Genomic DNA, 25,551 nt, shown 5'->3' with positions numbered 1-25,551 from the left:
GCAAAACTTTCTCTTTGATTCATATGAAATGAAACTGCTAGTGATCCAGTCTTGTTAATGAACTTTCGTAATCTTAATATATGGAATTGTGTTGCTAAAGCCTTCTTTAGTTACTGTGACCCTGATTTCCACAGGCTTTGAGTCAAGAAACACACAGAACTTTTTTAGCTTTTCCCATAGGTATGCGGTTCTATTAACAAGGCATGTAAATTGTATGCATGCATAGTCTCAACATTTTTCTCATGTGTGTCAGATTAGTAAAGAAAGTAATTTCTATCCAAGTCAACTAAGTCTTGTAAAAATCAGACATGGTTTGCAGCTAGACTTTAACCATGTGAATGCACAGGAATTAATTACTACTCCAAGGGTATGATGGTTATTGCAGTAACAAAGGAGCTTCCTGTTGTCCTTTTTTGCTGTGATTGGAGTTGGGACTTTTGAGGAAACCATAAATCTCAGTATGGGAATTATGTGACTGATTTTATGAACTTGAACCATAAAGCTTTTCTGGGTTACTCCCCAGGGAAATTTATTTCTCTTTAGGTTAGCAATACCTCATAAACCTTCTGAGAATTACAGTGTGAGTCTCAAGGTGAATCTCAATGGTGTTTTGTTTTAACTATAGTTTATAAAAGCTCCTTATACGTTATGAAACCTCTGAATAAGCCTACTATGATTTTTAGTTTATTCTTTAGAAGATAGAAATTTGTTTGGATCAGCAACATATCGCTCCAGTTTTTAGGCTTTTTTTATGACTTTAGAAGTAGGTTTTAGGTTGCTTTTGATTTAAAAAATATTTCTTTGAAGTTAAAAGAAACGGCCCTATGATGTAATGTGTACTTCCTATTTTTAGTAAGTTAGCATGAGCTTCTTAATTGCAAGGAAAAATTTTATAGTTTATTGTCACTGTAATTAAATGAAGATGGGACACTGAATAGCTTATTGGAAATTTTGTGCTTTTTACGTAATCTGTTCAAAGGTTTTAATGTGTTAAGAATGAGTCAGGCCAATGTATCTACCTTTGCTTTGACTTCTGCTAGATATACTACTGCAAATAACTTCTTCTAAACATCTGTTTAGAAACACCTTTAGTTATCCTCAAATACTATTTCAATTATTTGTTTTTAAATGATAAAATGATTATTGCTCAAATTTGCTTTTTTTTTTGAATGTGAACACCCTAACTAGTCTTATATGAAAAAAATAACTAGAAAAAAAGGAAAGCATTAAGAAAGAATTAGTTTTTGTTTCGAAGTTCTCTGGATTTGCATTCTTTGATGTAATGGTGTTACATCTTTGGGTGTGATTAATTTGCTCTGAGTAAAAGGCTGGAACGTATCACCTTGGCCATCAAAACCAGTGCTTTTTAATGTAAACACCATTTTTTATAACTCCTTATAAAATAGATGAGGATTAATCTTAAACAGTTCGGGTTTTGTTCACAACATTACTGGAAAATTATTTCAGGGCTTAAAATTTTAGATACTGCATGTCATCTAAATCATAGCCAAGATTTATCAATGGCTGGTTTACGTTCGTTTGTTTTCTGGATGATACATTGCTTAATGTAAGCAGCTCATCTCTCTTCCTGGAATGCCCTTTGAATAATATTTATGGATACCAATCCTCGTTTTTGCTAGCCTAATTAAGGCAGTATCATCTATTCCTCTCTCATTCTAATAGTTCATCTCTGCAGCCTTTGCACAAGGAGTTGACCTTTCTTGAATGTGGATGATTAGAAAAGCCTGTGGGATATTCTAGGTGCAATTTCACCAATGCCTGGCTAAGTAACCTTAGTCTTGCTTTATTGGGAACACCTCACTTGGTATGTGGTAAAATGACATTTGTACTGCTACCTTTAGAAAGCCGTTAATGGCTCATAGACTTTCTCTGATGAAGCGGTGCACCTACTCATTCTTCTCTGTCATCATCAACTGATGAGCTTCAGTTTCATAGAAGCTCCTGTTATTAATCCCAGTGCTCAATATCTTCAATGTATTGTTGAATTTTGATCTTTTTTTTTCCTTTTCTGATAGCCAAGATCATCAATTCATTCTGAATGTCATTCTGCTGCTTTTTTGAATTGTCTAATTTTTTTTCAATTACCATATTTTAAATTTGTGAGTGCTGTAAAATGCACTAATTCTGATCCTTTAGAAGGCTGGTTAGTAATTCCAGCACCTCTGAACATTGTGTATTGATTCTTCTCTGGTGCCCAAGTCACCTTCTGTTATAATGGCTTGGTTACTAATTTCCCATTGTGGCACTGTATAAAGACATTACTGAAGTCCAGTTATTGAAACCACCTATGCTTTCTTTTGTAGGTAATTGTTTTTTAAATATGATGTAACCAGTTTGGTACATTTAGATTGTCCAGTTTGCCATTATTTTTAACATTTATTTTTTCATTTATTTTTTTGGGGGGAAAAAACAACAACAACAACAAAAGCTTTGTTCTAAACCTTGGCATGTTACTGAGGCCAGGTTAAGGCCCCCATTTCCTTTCTCCTTCCTCTCTCCTCCTTCTGCTTTCAGCACTACTCCTTCTACTGTCAACACTAAATTTTGTTGTTTTTTATTCATATGTAGCCAGATTAGTTTAAAGTGCTTGCTTCTAGATCTCCAGTTTCATTCACTGTGTTCATCAAAATTTTGGAATGGAGTCATATGTCCAGCTATAGTACATGAAAATTCTTTTTATTCTTTTGCTTCATAAGTCTCCTGGAAATGGTTGTACAAAACTGGACATAAAAGTTTAATTTTTTTGCAATATTCTGGCCACTTTTTTTTCAGCACATAGCCATATCTATCTGTTTAATGTCTGACAGATTTAAATATCTGATGACAGATTTAAATAAAGTTATTGTAATGACTTGTCCGAGCATTGAAAGAGAAACTGTGTGGTAGATCTCTTGAAAATTCCCCAGATGTTGATGGAGAAATGTCATCTTTATTATAAAGATTCAAATCAAAAATCAAATTTAGAAGCCCTTATTACTGGAATTACTTTTTATGTGATTTCAAAAAATTATAAGTTTTGCACTGTCCATTAGATGTACAAAATTGATATCTGGGAAATTAACACACACAAACACACCCCAGCTTCTTTTGTATTTAAAGTATAAATTGAATTGGAGTAGTAATCTTGCCAGTTCTAGGCTAATGAGGATTTTCAGGCTGTTGAGGTTGCAGAATTTTGCATGATCGGTTTGGTCAACCAAGCATTTCCACTGACCCAATGTTCAAAAGAGTGGGATGTGTTTGAGTTTAGAGTATGAGGAGAGTTATGAAAATGCATTTGATGATTGGATGTTTGTGTTTAAAAAAAAAAAAGTGAAGATCCATGTTGATGAGTAGTTTAAAAAAGAAAAAGATCAGATCGTATGCTGCATAGCAATGTCTTTAAATTCAGCCAGAATTGTTTAAGAAACTATTTTCTGTACTGAATGGTTCAGTATTCAAGATGCTGAAGCACAAAAGAGATCAAACCTGCATATCTGCTTTGCAGTTTTCAAAGTGAAAGTTCAGACAGTTCAACTAAATTTTAGAAAGAAGCAGAAACTGTAATACTCCTTTTGACAGAAGGATGCCACTGGACCTTTCTCAAACTTAGTTATCCATAACATTTTTTTTAAATATACAGGAAGGAACAGCTATTCATGTTTCTGTGCAAGTCACGGAGAGTATTCAATGTGCAATTTTTACTGTGAAAATGTTCTAGGTGTTATGTGAACTAGTCAGATATGAATACAAAATATTTTATGTAAATAAACTGATGACGATGTTGACAGTGTGTAGTAGTAGCTTTTTTCCCTGAAAAGCATATATGCTGATCTTTTGGACTGGTATTTAAATCAAGAAATAAGGATGGAATTGGTGATAGGAAGGTATATCAGCAGGTTGACTCCTCACCAACCTCCGTATGTAAATTGTATCAAGTAACCCTACTTGTTGACAAGGTAATACGTATGTAAAATGCAGTGTTATTGGCATAAATTTGTTGATTTGTGTTCAGAATTGCAGTTCTTAATAGCTTGATAACATCCAAAATGGAGATTAGAATAAAATAGAAGTTACATTGCAGTACATATTAATAATGTAAATGTATGGTATCAGGTATAACTAGTATATTACACAAATATGTTCATTTATACATACACAAAAAAATCAGCACATATCTTCCAGTTCAATCCATACTTTATAATTTGATATAAGCATTTAGGAATAAAAGTGCTGTCTTGCATTTCATAGAATTGTATTTTGTCACTGAAAAATGTAACTTGCTTATAGAAGCAGTGTCAGGAAACTGTTTAATGAAAGTAGCATAGCAACTGTAATAACTGGAAAGTTGCAAGTCTTTTCACTGAACAGAAGACTTAGGATAAAGAGGTAATCTTAAACTGCCTACATAATATCAGATAAAAATTGAAAAGGAATTTAAACTCTCAGATGAAGCAGGATGTATGGTGTTGTGTGCTACACTTGGATAAGTAACTTTATAAAGGCAGCCAATTTAGGCTAAGAATTGGGAAAAGACTATGCCATTTGGGAAGTCCTTGTCCACATTTTGTATTCTTCTGGTATAATCTTCAAGAGGCTGTAAGCAAATTATTTTTTCCATTTTACATGTGTAGAATTGGCTTCCTCTTTATCATATGGTCTTTTGAATAGGCTGGCTACTCCAAGAATACCTATCTCCTGGCTTGCTCTTTGTGTGGCTCCTAACATCGTCTGGCAAGGTGGTGGGGGGAAGATTTCAGGGCTGTAGGCAACAAGTTATTCAATCTCTCTACCTTTTTCAGTGCTATAGCAAAATATTTTCCTATTGTGTTTTAGTCTTCACTTGTAACAGCTTTTGTGAATGGTTTTATTTGCTGTCTCTGCAATTATTGATGATGTTATGTAAAAGGTAGACTTAAATGCCAGTTTAAAAAGCTACTATCAAATCCTTTTGTGAGTTTCCAGCAGGTGAATATTTGCAGTTAAATAACTAATAAACAGTAGTTAAAGACTGATTTTGGCTTAGTCGTTTTACAATTCCCCAGCAAAGTGTCTGTATCCATGTACCCTTAGAGCTACCTTCTTTTAAATGTTTCTGTGAGCTCACAAATCATAGCAGTTCAATTACTGCCAGGCTTCTCCACCTGGTTTCCTCACTACTGAGTACATGTGTTCCTCATACAGCTGGAGTGCTTAATTCTCATGGGCCATCTCTGGTGGGACTAGATTATGGTTAGAAGATAATGAATCTTAACTCTTTGTTTCATATTTTCCAAAAAGTTTGATCTCTTTTTTTGTGTGTGTGCGCTGAACTGAGCATTTGGGGAGAGTATGAGATGCTGTCTGGTACCTGTAACAACCATGTGTTTGTGATTTAATTAAGAATGGCTTATAGCAGTCTAATAATAGTATCCAATTGCAAATATTTGATACGTTGGTGTAAAATTACTTAAAAGGGGTCGCTAGTTATTGCTGTTTTTAGAATTAGACTGAAAATGATCCTGCATACTTAGAATGTCCAGTGTGGTGTTTTAGTAATAGTAAGCCTGAAACCTATGTCTTTTGTACGTTTTTTCCAGGGTCAAATTCTTGGCTTGTACCAGAAACGAAAGGAGCGATTGTACAAGGTGGATATGGCCATACTAGTGTCTATGATGAACTGACAAAATCTGTTTATGTCCATGGCGGATACAAAGCATTACCTGGTAATAAATACGGATTGGTTGATGATCTTTACAAATATGAAGTTAATACTAGAACATGGTAAGTCAGATTTGTAATAGAGGAAACTAAGTTATTTCTCACTCTATAAAAACCCATAAGCATAAAGGAAGCTTCTAGTAAAGTCACGTAGGAGCCTCCATGTCCTTTGCATGTTGCAGAACAGTACGTTCTCTGCAACAAAATGAAAGAATTGTGGCAAGGGATTAGGCTTTGAGCCAGCGGATTAATGGAGCTACACACCAAAGCAACGGTAGGGAGGAAGCTTTGCATATATTCTAAATATATGCATATAAATTAAGAAAAGATTGTTCTATTCAGACATAACCAGCACACAGAAATAGTACATGTGCTACTACCACATGATATGAATGTATGGCTGATGCACATTCATGTACAAGTTATGTAAATAAGTAGAGAACTCCAAGAACTATGGAAAGTTATTTTTCACAAAATTATCTGAAGGAAAAGAGAAAAATTCCTTTGACTGAATAGGGAACCTAGTGATTCATTTTGTGGCTTTTTTATTTTTCTCAGTTCCTTGTCCGTCAATTTCTTTTAACTTGTGAATGCTCCATATGTGTTATATATGCAAGCTGACCTTAAGTTTTTTTTTTTTAATTTCTTACCTTAAAGATGACTTGAGATCAAGATCTCTGTTACTTAGAACATTGTAGTCTTGCAATTGAGTGTTTGCCTTGAGCGCTAATGGCTTAACTTAAAGCACACAAGACTTGCTCCCAGATCAGCCTGTTAGAAATATGTGGGTTTGATTTCACTGAGGCTCTTTATTTTGAATGCTACTAGTTCGTGGTAGCTGGAAGCATTAAATTTTTTTGGTTACTTTTATATATTTTTAAATTGCTAGAATTTTAACGCTGTCTTACTCTATATTCATGGATCAAAGAGATATTGTATCCTTCAAAAGTCTATTCAGCAATATAATAAGTTATTTGAATATTATTATTCATTATTACTTTAATAACTTATGATGAATGCTTCTATACTTACACTAATGTGGCATTCTGCACAGCTTGTAAAGAGTTTAAGTTGTATTTGTTTCATGAATATTCCTTCACTCAAAGCCCTACTATGGGACTGAAAACTGGTTGAGAGGATGGGACAAAGACACTATTACATAGGAACAAAATCTTTGCTTCCTGTATCAGTGAGCTTATAGTCAGTATTCAGAATGTTCACTGAGGCAGCTGAGCTTGAATGCATCACTGGTGGGGCAGTGCACAAGGCAGAGATAGTATCACAACTGATTTCAAATGCACATATGCCCTTTTTTCTTTTTTTTGTTTGTTTTTTGTTTTCATGCATGCATTTGTTTGTGCTCACTGTCTCTATTTCTCTCCTCTGTCTGATGTGGCTGTCAGCCACATAGGTTGTTCTATGGTCTTGGCAGTCAAATCTGATTGCTTGTTTTATTCAGTGGCACATGGGTTTTCATTTCTCCATATTAATTAAGCATAAGCTTTGTTTCTTAAGATGCGGGGGGGGGGGGCAATGTGTTGTTTCCTGATGTGAACGTTATTTCTAATACATCATGAAGAATTACAGTGCTTGTAATACCTGCATGGCTTTGCATTATTTGCATAATGTTGCAGTTGGTAATGGGGAGCAATGTTGTGCTGGGCTTAGATAATGACTTGAAACTGTGGAAGCACCTACTTGCTTCTGGGTATTTCTATTGCCATTATAACATCATGCAGCTAAATGCAACACTTGGCATGAATATAGTTAACCAGAACTAATGTTTGCAAATACATGCATATGTGCATAAATTAGGAATTCAGTGTAAAGTGTGCTGAGATGCATGATTTGCGTAAGGTTGTCATGTGTTGGAGAGTTCTGAAGGTTGCTCTCATCAGTGATGCTTTTATTATAAATAGTGAAAATTGTGTGCGAATTAACAAACTTGATCCATATTACACTTCTGTTGAATCTTGGGGAAAATGTGACTGATATCAGTAGGAGCAAATAATATGCAAAAATGGAAAGAAATCTATAGAAGAGATCTGTATGTGGGAACAGGGACTGGGGCAGCACAATTAAAGTAGAAAACTGAGTAGCTGAAATAACTGTGGGGATTGCTAATATAACCCCTATGGAGAGCAGAGTCCTTGTCTTCCTCCAAGACAGTGTACAAACTCTTTAGGCCTTTAGTCACTAAGACAAGTATTTGTAAACAGTTGCAGGGCTGGACAGTCAAGACAGAGCCTTGTATATAGCAATTAATATAAATTAGAAGGTAGGAGCTATAGAAACAGGGTAAAGCAAAAGATGTGAAGAAATCTATAGTGAGGTTGTCACTGATTTTAAATGCAATTCTTTCTCAAATGAATACTAAATATATTATCAATGAATTAATAATATTAAAAACAATGAATATATTTTATCATATTTACTGAATATAGCTTTAATTTCCATTGTATTATATATTTTTTCCATCCATGAATGTTTCCATCTATAAACTTTCTCGGTGTATGTGTGAATATATAGTTTTTTGCATGTTAATATATATTACTTTTTTCTTATACTTTGCAGGACTATTTTGAAAGAGAGTGGTTTTGCAAGGTACCTTCATTCAGCTGTCTTAATCAATGGAGCTATGCTCATTTTTGGTGGGAATACTCATAATGATACTTCCCTGAGTAACGGTGCGAAGTGCTTTTCTGCTGACTTTCTTGCATATGACGTAGGTATGTATTCGTACTCTATTTTTGGTCATTGGAATTTTAAACAACATAGTGCTGTTTTCTCAAGTCCAGCTAGCATGCTCTTTTAATGTCTTGATCACAAACACGTCAAAGTTATTTAAAAATTATACTGTAAAATTAAGGCCAGACCTTTCTTTGTTTCATAACAGTCTTAAGGTTTTGATTTGTGGGACAAAGCATACTAGCTAAAATTAAGCACATTTAAAAAAAAAAAAAAATCATGTTCTCTTATGAATTACAGATATTACTAAATGAATTGTGAAAGTTCATGCATTTCACTGTTTTTGAAATGTGTTGAAAGGACAGTCTAGTGCGTATAAATATCAAGTGTTAGTTAATTTTTCATACCTAACACCTACGTAGTACTAATGAAGGACAATGATGGAAATTTAAGAACATGTTTTCACCCAAGTAACATTTGAGAAGTTCCTTAAAAGGTTTGGAATTGAGGGGAGTTTGGAAAACATGTTGCTTAGTGCTTATATTGGAGTGCCACGATTGAAAATGAGAGATACAGAGACAGGTTGGGGATGATAGTGGAGATGCATGGATTTTTCTGGATATCTTCCTCTGACAAGTTGCTCTCACCAGCTTCCATCCCCATACATTTCAGATGAGAATATTAATTAAGCTTCCCACCTTTGAGACCGAAAAAGCGTTATTCGATCAGGATGAGTGGCTTGATAAATGTCTGTTTCAGTTGGAACTGAACCTCACCCACAATCTAGAATGAGCAGTCTTGCTGAGTGGGAGTGGAGTTATGGGGGCAACTCCTCAGTACAGACTAATGGGATAACTACATTAAGTGAATCAGGGTGATAATAGAACTATAGGATGCTTTTGCACTGTTATGTTAAGGATGAGCTTTGTTTCCATGGACAACAGTGCAATGAAAGTGGCTAAGCTACTTGTGATTTCTTAGTTTTATGAGATGCAAGAAGTTCAGTTTTCTGAACTACCAAAGCTACTAGTATGCAGTACAGGTGTTAGAATACAGGCTTCATTCCCACTGACTGAAGCTTCAAAAGTTGAAGTAAATAATTTCACCCAGGGAACTAAAAATTGGGAAATGTTAGAGCAGTTTGGGAAATACTTGCACATGGTCCTGTTGAGAATAACGTGGGTAGTGATGGCATCTCCTGTTGGCAATTGTTTATTGTCTGGCTATAGTTGTAACAAAGGGTGAGACATGGTCCTTTTTATAGGAGTAGTTGATGCCTCTTTATGGGTTTGTGTATCTATCAACCATTCTGCATGTGTTCATAAGAATGTTATTTCTTATGGTGCATAAGAAAATAATTGGTAAATTTATCACGTGGAACGTATGTGCTACTTCCTGATGGTTCACTAAGCAAGTGCATAAAGCCTTTTCAGTACAGCTCAGTTTTTTGACTGTACCCCTGTATTGCATATTCCATAGTTTCTTGTAGGTATCTGATGGTGTGAGCTATTGATTTTGCCTCAATTTCAGTTTACATCTGGTTTTATTTTTTAATGAAACAGAGCTCCATCGCTTCATTTTAAAGGATAATATTACTTATTGCTATACGTTTATTTATTTAAAGTGGACTTGAGAGTATGAATCCGAGGATCTGAATAAGTGTGTGTTTTGGACTTTCACACAGCGGGGCATTTTCATTCTACTTCATGAAAATGTAGTACACTCTTCTTAAGGTTCAATGATATATCTGTTTTTCAAGTTGATTTCAATATTTAATATGGTATTTTTGTTTTCTTACAAGTCCCATTTTCCATGCATTATCAAGCTGGTGAAGTACAAAAGAAACAGATGTAGTAATTACTCTTAAAAAAAAAAAAAAAAAAAAAAATTATAAATCCGTGAAGATTGATTTGATACAGGCTTAATCTTCTGTATTATTCATTTGGCCAAATTAAACACACAGACTCATGGTACACATTAGATACAGACATTTTCAGAAAATAGTGAATATTTATTTTACTAAGAATTAGATAAATGTAGAATGAGTATATTTCAGAATTTTACATGTATCATGAGCTTTTGAACAAAGCTTGGAAGACAAAATATACTATGTTATCAGTATCACGTTTCCTAGATACCTTGCAAATGAGTGTTGTGCTGCATCTTGTAAAAAATGGGTGCCATCTGGGAACCAGCTGAATCCTAGAGATATAGCCTATACTATTTACGTTCAAGTTGGGCTATGGAATACTTTTGATTATATCTCATTATATGTGACATAGTTTTATGGATAGTTTGCTTCAGCTTTTTATTATCCATGAAAATGCTTACTGTTTTTCATACTAATGTGAAATAACTATTTGGAGACATTCATCTCAGTTAAGTTTAGCTGCCTAAAAGGCTGGTTTCTAATAACAATTGGTAATCTAGACTCCTGCTGAAGTCAGTGGAGGGAGATAAGCATCTCCAGAGAACAATTCATTTCACCAACCTTGGGACGGAATGATTTTTTCCATCTTCCCTGGAGCCAGCCATTGTTCTCTAGGTACTGAACTTAGTTTACATACATAAGCTTAGACAGCTAAACTTACGTGCTATGAGCCAAGAAAGAGTTGAATTCAGTGATTTTAAACGCTTACTGCATCTGAATATATTTGTTAACACTAAGGACACAGAAATTTGGAGATGCTATACAAGTCAAGCTGCCCTTATTTTCGTAACATTGCTTCATGTATTTACCTAAATAACAGCAAAAAGACTGTATAATGAGAAGTCTGCAGCATAAAATGGGCTTTAGAAGTGTGGCCTTCGGTATGCTTTTGTTTTCTTCTGATGTCCTAACTCTGGGCTTTGCCACCAAGTTGCTTTGGCAGCTCCATAAAGATCCTGAAATTGTTATCCTCATATCGGTGAGCTTTTTCTCCTGACTGTGTTGTTATTGCCTGCATGATGCTGAAAGAGGAACCATGCCAGTGGTGACAGGGCTGTCTTGGAGGCTTTTGTTGACACGCTCTTTTTAGCTGATGTTTCTTACGGCTTTTCTGTATCTACTGTTCACTGGAGTGCCACAGTTACCTGTTCAATACATAAAAAAGAGCTGGAAGTTGAAGGATATCACCTTGCAAGATTCTGCTTATTACGGATATAACTTTTGGTGTTGAAACTAGGATGTTTATTCAATTCTTCCGTTACAGCATTTTGACATATACTTGTAGCAATTTTCTTTGTTAAAAAAGGAACTTTATTAGTTGTATATGGCATAAAATATCTATGCCGTACTTGTGAAAATCTGTGCTCTGTGACAACTGTTTTGAAATCAGGGAGTTACGTACACGAAGGAGTTTGTGTATTGTCATACATAATAATGACAATTAAGTTGAGATGTGTGTCTGAAAATCAGCCTGAACTGTTGCTTTACTATTAATAGGTGTTTATCTTTCAAAGTAATTTGGTTTTCTTGTTCTTCTATCTTTGCTGTGCAGTTGAGAAACTACGTTAGGAGCTATATCCCCACTTCTCCCAATTCCTTAGCACTATACAAACATAAGGATTGTGTATCTTTTAGGAGACCGAGACATGATAGATAGAAAGCAGGCAATTACTGCTGACTTAAAGTTCTTCACAATGCCTAAACCCCACACAGATAAGTTCATTTAAACATGTAATAGAACTAGAGAGGAAGTGTGACACGTCAATATTGCTGTTGACTTGCTTATGCTTTCTTCATAGTATGAAGGTTGTCGATTATTTAGCTCAATCTCTCTTTGTGTGTGTGTTCAAGAACAAAATCACATGAATCAACTACTGATGGCCTCAAATTCACCACTTTGCCTGCGTGGTTTGCCTACCTGGCTAGTGTCCTGAAGTTTTCTGAATCGTTTATTAATTTAATTATGTAAAAAGTGGAAAGAATAAGATATACTTCAGTCAGAGAGAACCATTGGGATCTGTATACTGTGTAATGGTCTAGACCAACTCTTGTTTCAAAGTATAATTGTTTGGCAGAAGTTAGTATAGTAATTATGTATCTCGATAACTGGGCCGAAATGAAAAGAAGTTCATACAATGCAGTTCTTAATTTGTTAAACATTTATACATGGGATGAAACCACTTCGTGAAGGTGTCTTATTCTTCATGACCAAGGACTACTACTTAAGTTAGGAAAATTTGAGGACATGCTTTTGCATACATTTGCATGAATTTGAGTAAAAATAGCATATTTGGATCAGCTACTAAATGGGTTCCAGTGTAATCTAAATGAGCTGAAAATGATTACGGATTCTTCTTGCTGTTAGCAGTCTTCTGTTATTCTAGTAATCACAGAAGTACCTGCAAGAGAAAGTAACAGAACTCTCTGGTATTGTCCCAAGAAATACCTGAAGATACACTGTGAATATTGAGTGAGATGTTCCATCTTCTAGGCTATACCAACCAGTTTTGGGCCGAGATTGTGTCTGGTTTGCAGCAAGAATCTGACTTTGCTCTGTTCTCTGTAATGGGCTTGGCCTGAAGAGAGAGGTGCTCTATTTCTTCACTTTCATTCTGAGTCAGTGAATCTGGTGTGAAGATTTAAAGTGCCCATCATGTGTTTGACATCCTTGTGCTGCACCATAATTGATGTTACGGTGTTGATGAATGTATTAAATAAATCTGATATTTTTGTATGATATTAGCATTACTGGAAAGATACTGTCTCTCTAAATGTATTTTTATTTTCAAAATTAATATAACAGTTTAAATAGCATTTTTTTCCTCAAAAATGTGGAACACGGAGCAGTTGGCCAAAATTACTCTTATAAGCAATATGTAAGTGGTGGGGATGGGTATTTGGAAAGATGTGTCCATGTGGGTTTAATAGTCTGAAGGAGTGCTCAATTTTCAACCAGGGGAAGCTGTTGAAAGACCTAAAAAAAAAAAAAAATCAAAAAAAAAAATCTGTGTGTGTGTAAAACGTGTGTATATATATGCAAGTGTGTATATTGAAGAACTTGTTTTCAGCTCTACTGCAGATGAAAAATTCCGAAGCTGTACTATAAACTTTTAGGTTAAATATTTGAGGGATTAGCTGGGGATTAACAAGAGCATTTTCTCTTCCCCACTCCCTGTAAAACTGTGGATCTAGGAGCTATCCTCACCATCTCATCCTCCCAAGCTTAAATCTTTTGTGTTTCTATTCTTACCAGAGCTTAGGAAGTCATTTAGACTATATTTTATGAGGTTTTAGTTGCAAAGTTTGCAGATTTTTTTTAACTGATTAATTGTACATATAGAACCAAAATTTTAAACTGATTCTAACCACTGAGATTAATATTATCAAAAAAAAAAAAAAGTGCTTTGTTTGAAAAGTAACAATATTCATTTTAGTTCCTGGCCAAATCATAATGTTAATAAAGATATTTCTATATGCCTAAGGCACTTCTTGTAGTTTCTGTGTATGAAGTATTTAGTCTTTTTTTTTGTTTCAAGTATGCCAATTAGTATCATATCTGGATTCTCTAGAAATTTGGGCAGAACGACTGACAGAATTTCAAAAAAATAATAAAAAAAATAAAAATAATTAAAAACCAAACCAAAACAACAACAACAAATTCCAAAACAAACCCAATCCCAAATCACTGGAACGTGGCAGTTGCTTGCATGCCCTCTCCTAGTGGTAGCTGTATTGCACGATTGCTTGTGTCTAGGGGAGAGGGCAGTGAGTGAATACATTTAAGACAATGTGCTCTGCAAGGCTTCTTTTTTAGGCCTTATTACCTTCTGGTTTTCTGCTGATAGTTTATTATTGAGTAAATAACATGAATTCAATAGTTTATGAAAAACAATGTTTCTAAAATATAAAGCTTCTTTCTTTTACCTGTTGGAAAAAAATATTCAGAATTGATTAACTTTAATGTCACCTGAAATCAAACATTGTTTTTATTTTTGTAATAAAATGAATTGTTTATTCATAACTTGCTTGTAAAATAAATTGCTTTTAACTCTTGTCTTTGTCATCCACAAAACTAGTGAACTTAAATGACTATTAAGATTTTTTTCTCCTCCATGCAAAAATATGTATTTGGACTGTTGTCCCTTCTTCCAAAATTACAAATGGATTATCAATAAGCTACCACAAAGAAAATGTAAAACGGTGTCTGTCATAGATTGTTTTATGTGTTCCTGAGTACTGAAGTCATAAACGTAGTTCTGGTGCAGTCCGTAGCAGCAATTACCTCTGTATCACTGTACAATTAGAAAAGCAAAGCCATAATAATATAATGCACTAATTTCTGCCTTTAATAGTGGAATTCTTTTTTTTTTGTTAATATTGCTTTGGAGTCACTCTTATACATGTAGACCATGTAGACTATGTTGTGCATGTTAGATCTGTAGTTAAAATTCAGTTCACACTGGTTCAAACATGTTTGCCTGTCTGGTTTGCTGAGAGTAAGGAGTTTATTATCTGAATAATAATAATAATAATAATAAAAAAAATTGTTCAGTGTGAGTGAATTGGAAAATGAGTTTTCTGCTTCTCCCTAACTTTCATAGTGATTTAGATGTTTGTTTAGTTGTGGTTAGTTGTCTGGATTTCCTTCCTCCCCCAAAAAAAGGAACCAGACAGAAGTACAGTGCCTTTACTTTCTAAAACTAACGCTTCTGCTTTTACCAGAGTTTTCCTGACCTTCCTACCAAAGTTCATGTAACTGTAATGAGAGAAAAAATTGTCAAAAATTGTCAGCAAGAAAGAATTATTTGATGATAGAAGAAAGATGTACTGCCAACACATGTGATAATGTTGCTTCATTATGCTTCTTCATTCCCCCAAACCTGGATGCTTAAATGTTTCTAAACAGATAAGCACCACTTACCTCTGTCTGTTCCTTTGTTTGTTCTTCTAAATAGATTTGTTATTTAAACAGCAGGTTAAATGGGTGGTTACCAAATGTTATCCTGATGTGACCCTTGAAATCTGAACACAAGGAAAAAATGTCCTTCTCCCATACGTATACCTTCTGTACAGTTTGTGCTCCTTTACGAAGTTGTTTGAATACTTTATAGCATTGATAAGACCAATTTCCTGGCTATAGCTGTATTTCAGCTCTTGTGTCATTTAAAAATGATACTCACTTGCAAAAAGAGGAAGGAATTCTTGCTGCTGTTTTTATTAGGAATAAAAAGGAAGGAAAAGACAGAAGCATGGCCAATGCGTTCTACTTTGAAGACAAGTCCTGTGTTTTCTGGAGTATAATGTTGTAATGTCCCTGAGGCTAATAGTGGCTACAATACAGCAGCATGAATTTGATTAATCTGATGAAATTATTTTATTTTTGTAATTAGTAAGTTATTTGGCTTTGGTGGAAAGAAAAAAAATATTTTGCAGATTGTTAATAAATACCCAATGGAGTTATCAAAAAAAAAAAAAAAAAGGAAAAAAGAAAACCTTTTCATTAAATTTGGAAATAGAAAATAGTTAAAATAATACTAGATAGATTTGGGGAGTTAAAGTTTAGCACAGAATTTTCATCCCGTTTATAACATAACGATGTATTTTCAAATAGTTGCAAAAGAATTAAAATTAAAAATGTGGGTAGTGTATGGAATATTTAACAAATACTTGTACACAGAAATTAAAATTGTTGGCAAGGATCTTAGATGTTTTATTCACTTAATTTGATATCATCAAGTTGTCAAGATGCATTATATATTGTTTCCCATATTAAAAATAGGTTTTCATGTAATGCTTAGTGGTGGCCCAATATAAATCTACTAAACTGAGTGGTTCTTAGCAATACATAAAAAGAACACCCAATCTGACATGGGATTCTACATGTCATAAGGCTGCACTGCTGAGTTACATAGGACTGAGCAGAGTCAATGGACTAGCATTTCAAATTATTTAAATACATTAAAATTGAGAAACTATTTGGTAAAGTAAATGTATAGCGTGCAGTTTTATAAACGTTTTACTACATTTGGAGCTACAGGTAAGGTTATCACTAAACCTGCCTGCCAGTTCAGAAATACAGATATAATTCTGGAAATAAAGTATAGAACACTGTCTGTCCCTTTTTCAGAGACTGTCCCAGCTGCTAGGCTAGAGCAATGCCTATTTCTGACATTTTTTTTTCTTTTCTCTCCTGTTCAGTGGAACGGCATTAACTTGGAGTAGTGACAAGTAACCTAGCTTGAAGGGTTAGAGCAGTTTCTTTGGAGATAAAAGCTGTAGGTTTAAATCCCATTGGGTAGGAAATGAACCTGTTTTTCCTGCATCTTGGGTCATTACTCTAACTGCCATAAAATTACATAAAATAAGTATTTTTTTTTTCTTTTATCATATTTTGGAAGTATGAGCCCTTTCAGTTCTTTATTAGAAAGTGTGAGTATCTCGTCAGATTCCAGCTCTGAGTGGGCATGGTGCTGCTGCTCAGTCTTGATTGCAGCATTGGGTAGGGGAGGAACATGACGATGAGATGCAAATCATCTTCTCTTGTGTTCAGTGCCTATATTATTTTTTTTTCCTGAGTTTCTATAATGTTTTCTGGAAAGGGTATATTTTGGTTCTTTGCTCTTCTCTATTGCTTACAAAATTTTGTAGTTTTGGGAGTGAGTTGTCACAATTTTCAGGGTCATTCTCATAGACTATTTGTTCATTAAAAATAATTTAGTAAAAGGTGTCCATAGTACATATAAGAAATCAGATGATGAAAAAGGTGAGTAGTCACCTCTAAAAATAGCTTATAGATGTGCTGTTTTCAGATTTTTGTAAATCAGAATTTGAATTGTGGACAGTTAGGTGCTGAACGTGTACAGCATTCAAAAGCACTTTATTAACTTAATTCAGGCATGAAATAGATGCAGGTGATTGGAAAAAGGCTAGGTGTTGAGGCTTCTCACTTTGGAGAGTGTACCCTGCAGCGTGTTCTCCAGGGCAAAATTCATCTGAGGTTTTCTCTCTGCTAGCATCGTCTGGGTTGCCTCAAACGTGGTGCAAGTCTCTGGTGTTTTATCTTTTATCATGTACGCAATTTGGTTGACTGGTGAATCCAGTCTCAGTGCCGTTTCTGTATCCTCTTGCAACCGTTTAATCTACGCTAGGGAGGAGTACACATCTTTTTCCTTTACGTGTAGAATTTGTTCTTGAAGTTGAAGCCTTACCAACAGGAAGGAAAGTCTTCGTATTCCTCCTTGTACTTTTCACTGACTACACATGCTGCTCACCAGTATGGAATAAAAACTATCATCCCTTTGTCTACTTAATAGCTGTTACTGTTAAAAGCAGTATACGTTTTCATGTGCCATATGTTATACTTGGTTACACCCAGACAAAATGGTAAACAGAATTTATCTCCCACTCACTACCTGCATAGTACTGTAAGAGTATATAATATTTTGCAGAGCAAGGTTATTTTATTCTTTATTCCTTAGAACTTGCCGTCCTTATTAGATTTAATGCAACAAATACTACACAGAGAAGGCTGTAATATCGATAAATAATGTTGGAAATCACACTGTGTTTGCTGTTCGTCACTTTCTTCTTGGCACTGTACACTAAGTCTGGAGATTTAGATATTCTGAAATCTTCAGAAGTTTAAAGATAACAGGCATGGATGAATCCTGTTTGATTTTATACCAAAAATAAAAATATAAAAATAACAACGAAACACCGGTTGGTTAACTATCTGTATTTCACATCAACCAACCTGTACGGAGAAATTCTGATTAGGAATTTAAAGCTCAACAAATGGATTTTTCTTGTACAATGCTCTGTTCAGTCTTCAGTAGTCACTGAGAAGGCTAGGAGGAGATAAGAGAGAAGGCTATTTGTAACATGCTTCCCTCCCCCTTTTCCTCTTGTGCTCTGTTGAAAAGACCTGCCAGTTTGACAAATACCATCAGTAAGCTAGGAGTTATTATATCTCCAGCCCTCAAGGATTTCTTATCTGAAAATCAGCCTTTATTATGGTTTTATGGTTTTCTTTCAGTGTTAAATCTGTCTTTTTTTCTTAAATAACTTTCTAAGTGCAGGAAACATTCTATATTTGTGTATGTTTGTATACATACAAAAATGATGTGCAGTGCTTTTCCTAGATCAGATGAAAATTTAGTATTTTTTTAATGTTTCCTTTACCATCGTTGACATATGAGCTCAAACATGCTGCTTCTGTTAACACGCAATGACTTATAGCAGCAAGAAACTCTATAGAGGCATCAAATGCCAATGTTAGCCTGAGATATGAAGAATACACAACTTTTATATTTATATAATATATTTAACTTTTATATTTATTTTTATATTTAACTTTTATATTTGTATAATATATTATATTTTCCCATCTTCATCTGAACCTTATTATCATAGACAGTTAATTGGTGCTCTAATACCCCTAGTACTGTGATCTCTTCTGTGCAAACGGCTCAAAACCATCTCTCTGTCATATATGTACTTTCACGGTTTTATTTCAGTAGAGCAAATCAAAAGGAAGTTGTGAGAGCTGAAGTGTATTTACAATATCATCATATTATGATAATATCAGCAGTGACAGAAGGTAGAAGTTGAGAAAGGGGAGGGATTCTGGCAGCTGTGGCAGCTATTGGTCCTGTAAGACAGTGAACAAAAACTTTCTACACTTTGTTTTTCTTCAAACTATTAAATTCAGAGTCCACCATCTCTTGTTGAAATTATTGCTGTTTGGACCATCCGTATTACTCTGGTAATGATGTGCTTTTAGTTTCTGTTTCCAATTTATAAGAAGATGTAATTGATTTATCTATTGCAGCCACAGTCTCGCTCTGACTTTCATGGGCTCAGGCTGTGATTCTGTGGAAGCTGAAGTCAATTGAGCTGCTTATTACTGCAGTTTTGCCCATAGCTATGCTCTCCTGTCTTCTCTCATGTGCCAAATCCACCAACCTGTTTCAGGATGGTATTGTAACAGGACGCTAAACAGACAAAGAGCAGAATGATTTTCTGCTTTAGAAGTGCCAGAACAGCAGCTCTAGCAAGAGGTGAACTGTTCTGACAGTGGCTATGAGAATGGGATCAGTCTAGCCAGAGTGACCTGGCCTCTGTATAACACTGACCTTACTTACAAGTTGTCCCTCTTAGATTTCCTAATATCTTGTTGTTTCAAGCTGAGGGTGAAAGAGAAGAGGTGGTAAGATTTCTTTTTAATTAGTATTATTTTTACCTTAAGCAGACTTCCTTGAACTACGTGGTCTCTGATATTCCTTTACTTTTCAATTGGATTTATATCTTCTGTAAATTATTCCATTCTAAACAAACAAACAGAAAATAAATGCTGATGAGTGTACAGTATACCTTATTTAGATATGGTTGTCATTAGAATCATATAGATAAAGTAATTCAGAAATACTAAGTAAAAATCAACCTGTGTGATAATTGCATTAACAATCTGGAAAGTCTGAGGTTTCCTGAAGTGCTCCACACAATCTTACTGTATGCCCGGGAGCTTTTCTGCCTGTTGATCTCTGTAGGGCTTGCCTGTTTCTTGGAGTAGAAAACAGCAGCTTACTGTTTACCTAATGAAAAAAAAAAAAAGAAAGTCTGGCTGATTTTGCAGAAAGCTTAGTTATAAACAACAAAATAAAACAGAAGCTAATACTATGAATGGTTTTAAATATATCAGAATCAGAAATTGTACTTCAGAGTTGGTGGGACTGATAGGTAATAAAAGCATGTAAGAACTTAGGAAGAAGATAGCCTCCTTTCGCAGATCAACACAGTTAAACTCAGCTACATAGGGAATAAAGTTAGTTAATACTTAAAATGGAGTAAAGTGTCTGAAAAAATCATTTTTTGTGTATTTTTTTCTGAAAATGTTGAGATTATTTTGTATAATACCATATGCTTTCATTTCAACTTTCAGCTTGTGACGAATGGAAGATTTTACCAAAACCTAATCTGCACCGAGATGTCAACAGATTTGGTCACACTGCTGTTGTCAGTAATGGGTAAATGAAGCATATTTTAAATTTTCCTGACCATCATTGGGAATGAAAAACTGTCCGCAATTATCTCCATGTGAAGTATGGCTCAATGACATATAACTAGTATAATTTATTAACATGAAAAATAGTGCTTAGCAGTGGCTTTACAAGTCTTAAGTAATCGGTAGTGCTAATCAGCAATTCGGCATGTTATGGAACCTGTTCAGTGGCATTTTATATGAACTTTTTAGTGTACTGAGGTGTTTCCCAATATTATGAAGTACAGTGAATCTGAAATTCAGTACCATGATTGTCACTTAGGTGTAATGGGAGAAATATTTTTCTCTTTTGAGCATACTATGAGTCCTTGTTCTTCTATAATCATAAAGTCAAAAACGTAACTGAAATTTACTTACTGGGGGAAAAGCCAGATTTTGAAGATGCTGATAGTAATCATCATCAACCACTTGCAGGAAAAGGAGAAGCCTGCCACCATCAGACTATATAAAGTTTATTGCATACTTTCATGTCATTTGCTATGAGTAGAATTGCTCAATAAATCATCGCATAGAAACAGGAGATGGATCTGGAGTTTGCTGGATTTAGTGCCTGAGCTCTCTGCTTCCCCAGCTCCAACCTACAAAGATAAAATTGTAGGACAAATGTCTCTTTTGTGATGGCAAAGTTGTAGAAAACTAGTCAGGTTTTTTTTTTTTTTTTTAATTTTCTCTGGTTGCCAAATGACTTAATGTCTGACAGTTGCAATACTACAGATGACTGTCCCATAACGTGTACTATGGATCATTCTAAGTTATTCAGCATCCTTATAAGTCCAGTATTTAAGTATATATTTAAGGCAATTTATGGATCCTCTACACAGGAATAACATCTAGGTCAGAAATAATGGTCATAAATAATAATGCAAATAAGAGTTTAACAGATTTTAACAAAAATAATACCAAGTTGCAATTCTGTGCATAGCACTTGAAGTTAATCCGCAGATTACATCATTAAGAGAAAATGTTTGGAATGAGAGATTTTAGCATCTGGTGATTTTTCACATTTTGATCTGTGTTTTAAAACATCTAAGCTATGTCTGATACTTTGAGAAATTTGGTTTTTGAGTGAATAAGATTCAAGTGAAAATGCTTGTGTTTCTTTTCTAGAACTTAATGTTTCTAGACGGGTTTTATGTAGAAAATAATGCAGTATGAGATACTCTCCAAAGGTTTCTGTTATTGGCAACTATATGATTTATTCTATTTTAAGAGTATACAATGCAACAGATATGCAAGTTCTTTCTTAATGTTAAAGGGGAGGAAAGGAGTAAGGTCTCAAGTCTATTCTGGCTTTGATGTCAGCAGTCACTGTGCTGGAAATGGTACCAAAGAATACCAAATATCCATCAAGAAAATACCAAACATCCACCAAGAAAACCAAATATCCATCTCCTGATTATTACTTGCAGTCTTGGAAATGTTGAAGAAAAAATGTTCTTATTTCTTGCAGCCCATTTTATAACACTGTTCTCTTATTATCTAACTCCAAAAATGAGTACTGTTTCTTCTATAGCCATTCTTTCTTCTTTCCAGACATTTGGTATGTGTCACTGTCTAATACATACAGCACAGCTAACATTGAGCAATTTTTTTGTTAATCTAAACTTCTGTGGAGAATTACATAGAAAAACTTATCAATCTTCATAATGGAACCATTGACAGAGTCTTGATTAGAGAGAACTGAAGAATGTTTTTTATAATAATATGTGTTATTTTTTATTACATATCAGGACAGCTAAAGAAAACAAGAAAAATTATTTATAGCTGCTGTAAGTTATATTTACTTGCTTTTTCCTAATAGGTCAATGTACATATTTGGAGGCTTTTCAAGTGTTCTTTTGAATGACATCCTTGTATACAAGCCTCCGAACTGTGAAGCATTCAGAGACGAAGAGCTGTGTAAAAATGCTCGTCCAGGGATAAGGTGTCTGTGGAACAAGAAACATTGTGAATCCTGGGAATCTGGAAATGCCAACAACATCCTTCGAGCAAAATGTCCTAAGAAAACAGGTAAGTGATTTCTAGTCTTACAGTGTCAAATTTGCAATGCAGTGTAGGAGATGGGGTTGGGGTGGAGTGACAAAATAAAAACAGGAAAAAATAATTGGTGGAAATAGGGGCCAGACTGTTTAGACAGTTCTTCTCCAAGAATACCCAATGCAAGAGATCTAGGGAATAAGTTCTACAATCATTACACTCTTGGTTATTTGGGGATTTTTAATAAACGTTCTTCAAGTAGGTGCAGAAAAGCACAGGCTTAAGGTCCTAAGGAATACAAAACATAAGAAGGTTCAAAGAGAAGAATTTACACAAAATTACTTTAGATTGAATTTGGCTTGTTGTTTTCGAGGCACTTGAAGGTTGGGCTTTTTGAGGTAATGTCTCAAATTAGTTTTCCTCTTTCTTCACCTTGAATGGATATATTCCTGGAATGGACACGCATACACACACACATACACACATAAATAAAAGTCCTCATTTTGTTCTAATTCCAAGAATTCAGCGGTCAGAGCACAGCTGGCCCCTGCAGGTGATACCTACCGTTACAGGCATATTGCATAGTTCTGTTTCTATATACCAGTAACAGGAGGGAAAACATCACTGTTTCAAGTAGATTACATACCAGTAGGAATATTTCTGTAGCATAAAATAGCATGGATACAGCTGGAAACAAACTTAAGACAAAGAAGCCCTTTGCTACGCTATGTCAAAGTTTGCCTGGTGAATTTCTGTGTGGCGTTGTGATAGCCATATTGTTTGAAACAGCAACTGAGCATTATAAATAACTGTAGCACCTTATTCCTAAGGTTTTGTCACGTCATAAATAACTTCCTTGTGAAAGTGTCGTTCTTAGCTTACATGAACAGAATATGTATCAGTGCTACATAAATTTTATCTTCACATCTTTCCTTGCAGCATAGTACAAAATCATCAACCAACCAAACTTTAGCTCCGCACTAAATGTACAAACTGCCATATTAGTCAACTGCCAGTCTACTTTCAGTGCTTGTTAACAAATTATTAGCTCTGCTTTTAGTGCTTCAAGACCTTTTTTTTTCTGTTATCTTTTATTTATTTCTGAACAAGATATAAATTTGCAAACTTTGAAAAAGGGTGCGTTATATAACAAAAAATTTATCTGTGTAGTTTCCTGATGAACTGCTTTTGTACTGTTTCATAATATTAGGAGATCTTGAGTCTGGAAAGTTTCAGCTTCTTATGAAAAGATGAATCTTAAGACTACTAATTCAGAAATAATACAGATGAAAGTGGATCTTGTTTTCCAAAAAAAAAAAAAAAAAGAAAAAAGCTGATTTAAGGAAATAAAATGAAGTCAGGCTGAACAAAATAAAAAAGGTTAGTCCAGTTTCCAAAATGGAAGATACATACAAGAGACAAGGTATTGAGAATTGCAGTTCTGAAGGAACTATGTGGACCTGTCAAAATCCTTGCTAAATGGACATCACTGCTTTGATGCTGTCAAATCCTTGAATCCTTGCAGTTTCAGGTGGTAATGTTCTGCCAAAAGCCAACTTTTCTTTATATTTTTTAACACCATTTGGCTCAAGTGTTACCCGTTTGAGAGCATCATGTGAGAAATTGATGATATTAAAAGATAAGCAGAAACGTTAGCTGGTTTGTAAAAGATCAATTCTTGTATAACAAGCCTTCCCTGGCAAAGGAATCTTTTAAACTTGTACGATCCCAAGACCTCTGCATAACTGTAGAAGTGTTAAAGACAGTAATCAGTGTAGGAGGTGGTAGGACTTCTCCTGGTTGGGTCGTGGTGATTTCGCAATTTTTAACTTCCTTTTAACAGAAGTAAGCATTTCTGTGTTTCAAACTCTTGTAAATAACATACATTTCAGTCCAAGTCTTAAAAGTGTTAAGTATTTACCATGAACCTTTTCCTCCAAGATTTTTTTTTCTACAGAAAGGGTAGAACTCTCTAAATTTCCAATCTTTATTAGGTTATAAATTAATTAAGGAAGACTGAAATATTTGTGAGTTCCTAATAGCCATCTTAGATATTTTATTTACAACTTTTACCATTGCCTTCTTGCACAGTGATCTATATTTTTATCAGAAATCCACGTCTGAAGAAAAACTTTCTTCTGTATTAAAGGAGTGAACAATCAATAGTTTAAGAAACTTTCTGACAAACTGAATTTATACACTGTCCTGGAAGTGCTTACATGCTACAAATCAGTGAGTATTCCTCCAGTTTATCTGAGACTTATGAACATTCAAATGTGGTTGTTACTGGAGGAATTTTTAAAAGAGTAATAATTAATAGCTACAGTTCAAATAAAGGATAAAACAGAAGATACTCTAGGCAAGTGTTTAAAATGTGGTACTATTCTTCTTCAGCATGATGTTTCTTTTTGACTTTCATTTGTATTACAGTTGCTGCAGATGACAGATGTTACCGATACGCAGACTGTGCAAGCTGTACTGCCAATACAAATGGGTGCCAATGGTGTGACGACAAGAAGTGCATTTCAGCAAACAGTAACTGTAGCATGGTAAGTCTCTGCAAGTCTATGATCATGTTATTAATGTTGTAGTTTTTTCCTAGCTAAACCAGAGGCCTGTTACACCAAATGAAAGTGGAATAGTAGATTAATAGTACCTTATTTTGAACATAATCACATTTGCCTGGCTTTTGCAGTGAAAATCTTGCAGAGGGCAGAGTCGGACTACAGCAAAGACATCCATTCCAGGAAAAAAATAAATTATGGTAGTGTTAGCCCTCTGTATATCTCTCAAGACAAATGCTATTATCTCCTAATTAACGACATTTGGAATGTTCCTGACTTATTATGAGCTGCATACAGTATGCAGGCAGAAAGTCTGGAATCGGATGAAGTGTGGCAGTTTTTTTTTTTTTTTCCTATCAAACAAAACCAGGTCAGTCTTTTTAGTTCTGATGTTCAGATCACTGATCATCACACAAATGTTTTTATTTGTCATAAAGTTACTTATCATTTTATTAAAGGAGTATGAGCCTGTGTCAACATGAGACCAAGAAGTTTGTGGTGATTTGGTAAGATTGTTCTGATCTGTGTAAATATAAGCAATATATACCTACAGATTTAAAGAACTTTATATTTTTCTTTTTTTTTTAAGTTGCTTACAACCATGCCTTATACTTTGTTCTCCACCAACAGCT

General features: G+C 34.6%; 1 protein-coding gene across 5 annotated transcripts in view; it reads left to right on the top strand.

Annotated features, from left to right (window-relative positions):
• The window catches only part of ATRNL1 (attractin like 1), a 492,744-nt gene that overhangs the window by 76,307 nt on the left and 390,886 nt on the right, over positions 1–25,551 (top strand). For 4 of the 5 annotated variants that reach the window (XM_035547698.2, XM_050711915.1, XM_035547701.2 and 1 more), the window contains 5 exons: positions 5,580–5,763; positions 8,275–8,429; positions 20,259–20,343; positions 22,180–22,388; positions 24,786–24,904. In XM_035547698.2, the coding sequence (XP_035403591.1) occupies positions 5,580–5,763; positions 8,275–8,429; positions 20,259–20,343; positions 22,180–22,388; positions 24,786–24,904 (752 nt within the window). Of the gene's footprint in view, positions 1–5,579; positions 5,764–8,274; positions 8,430–12,702; positions 13,048–20,258; positions 20,344–22,179; positions 22,389–24,785; positions 24,905–25,551 lie in introns of those variants that run through there. The other variant, XM_035547702.2, reaches the window with a different exon arrangement.

The sequence above is a fragment of the Cygnus atratus genome, chromosome 7, assembly GCF_013377495.2.
Source record: "Cygnus atratus isolate AKBS03 ecotype Queensland, Australia chromosome 7, CAtr_DNAZoo_HiC_assembly, whole genome shotgun sequence".
In the NCBI taxonomy this organism is placed as follows: domain Eukaryota; kingdom Metazoa; phylum Chordata; class Aves; order Anseriformes; family Anatidae; genus Cygnus; species Cygnus atratus.
The sequence above is the reverse complement of the archived record's forward strand: the minus strand, read 5'-3'. Positions and strand labels throughout refer to the sequence as shown.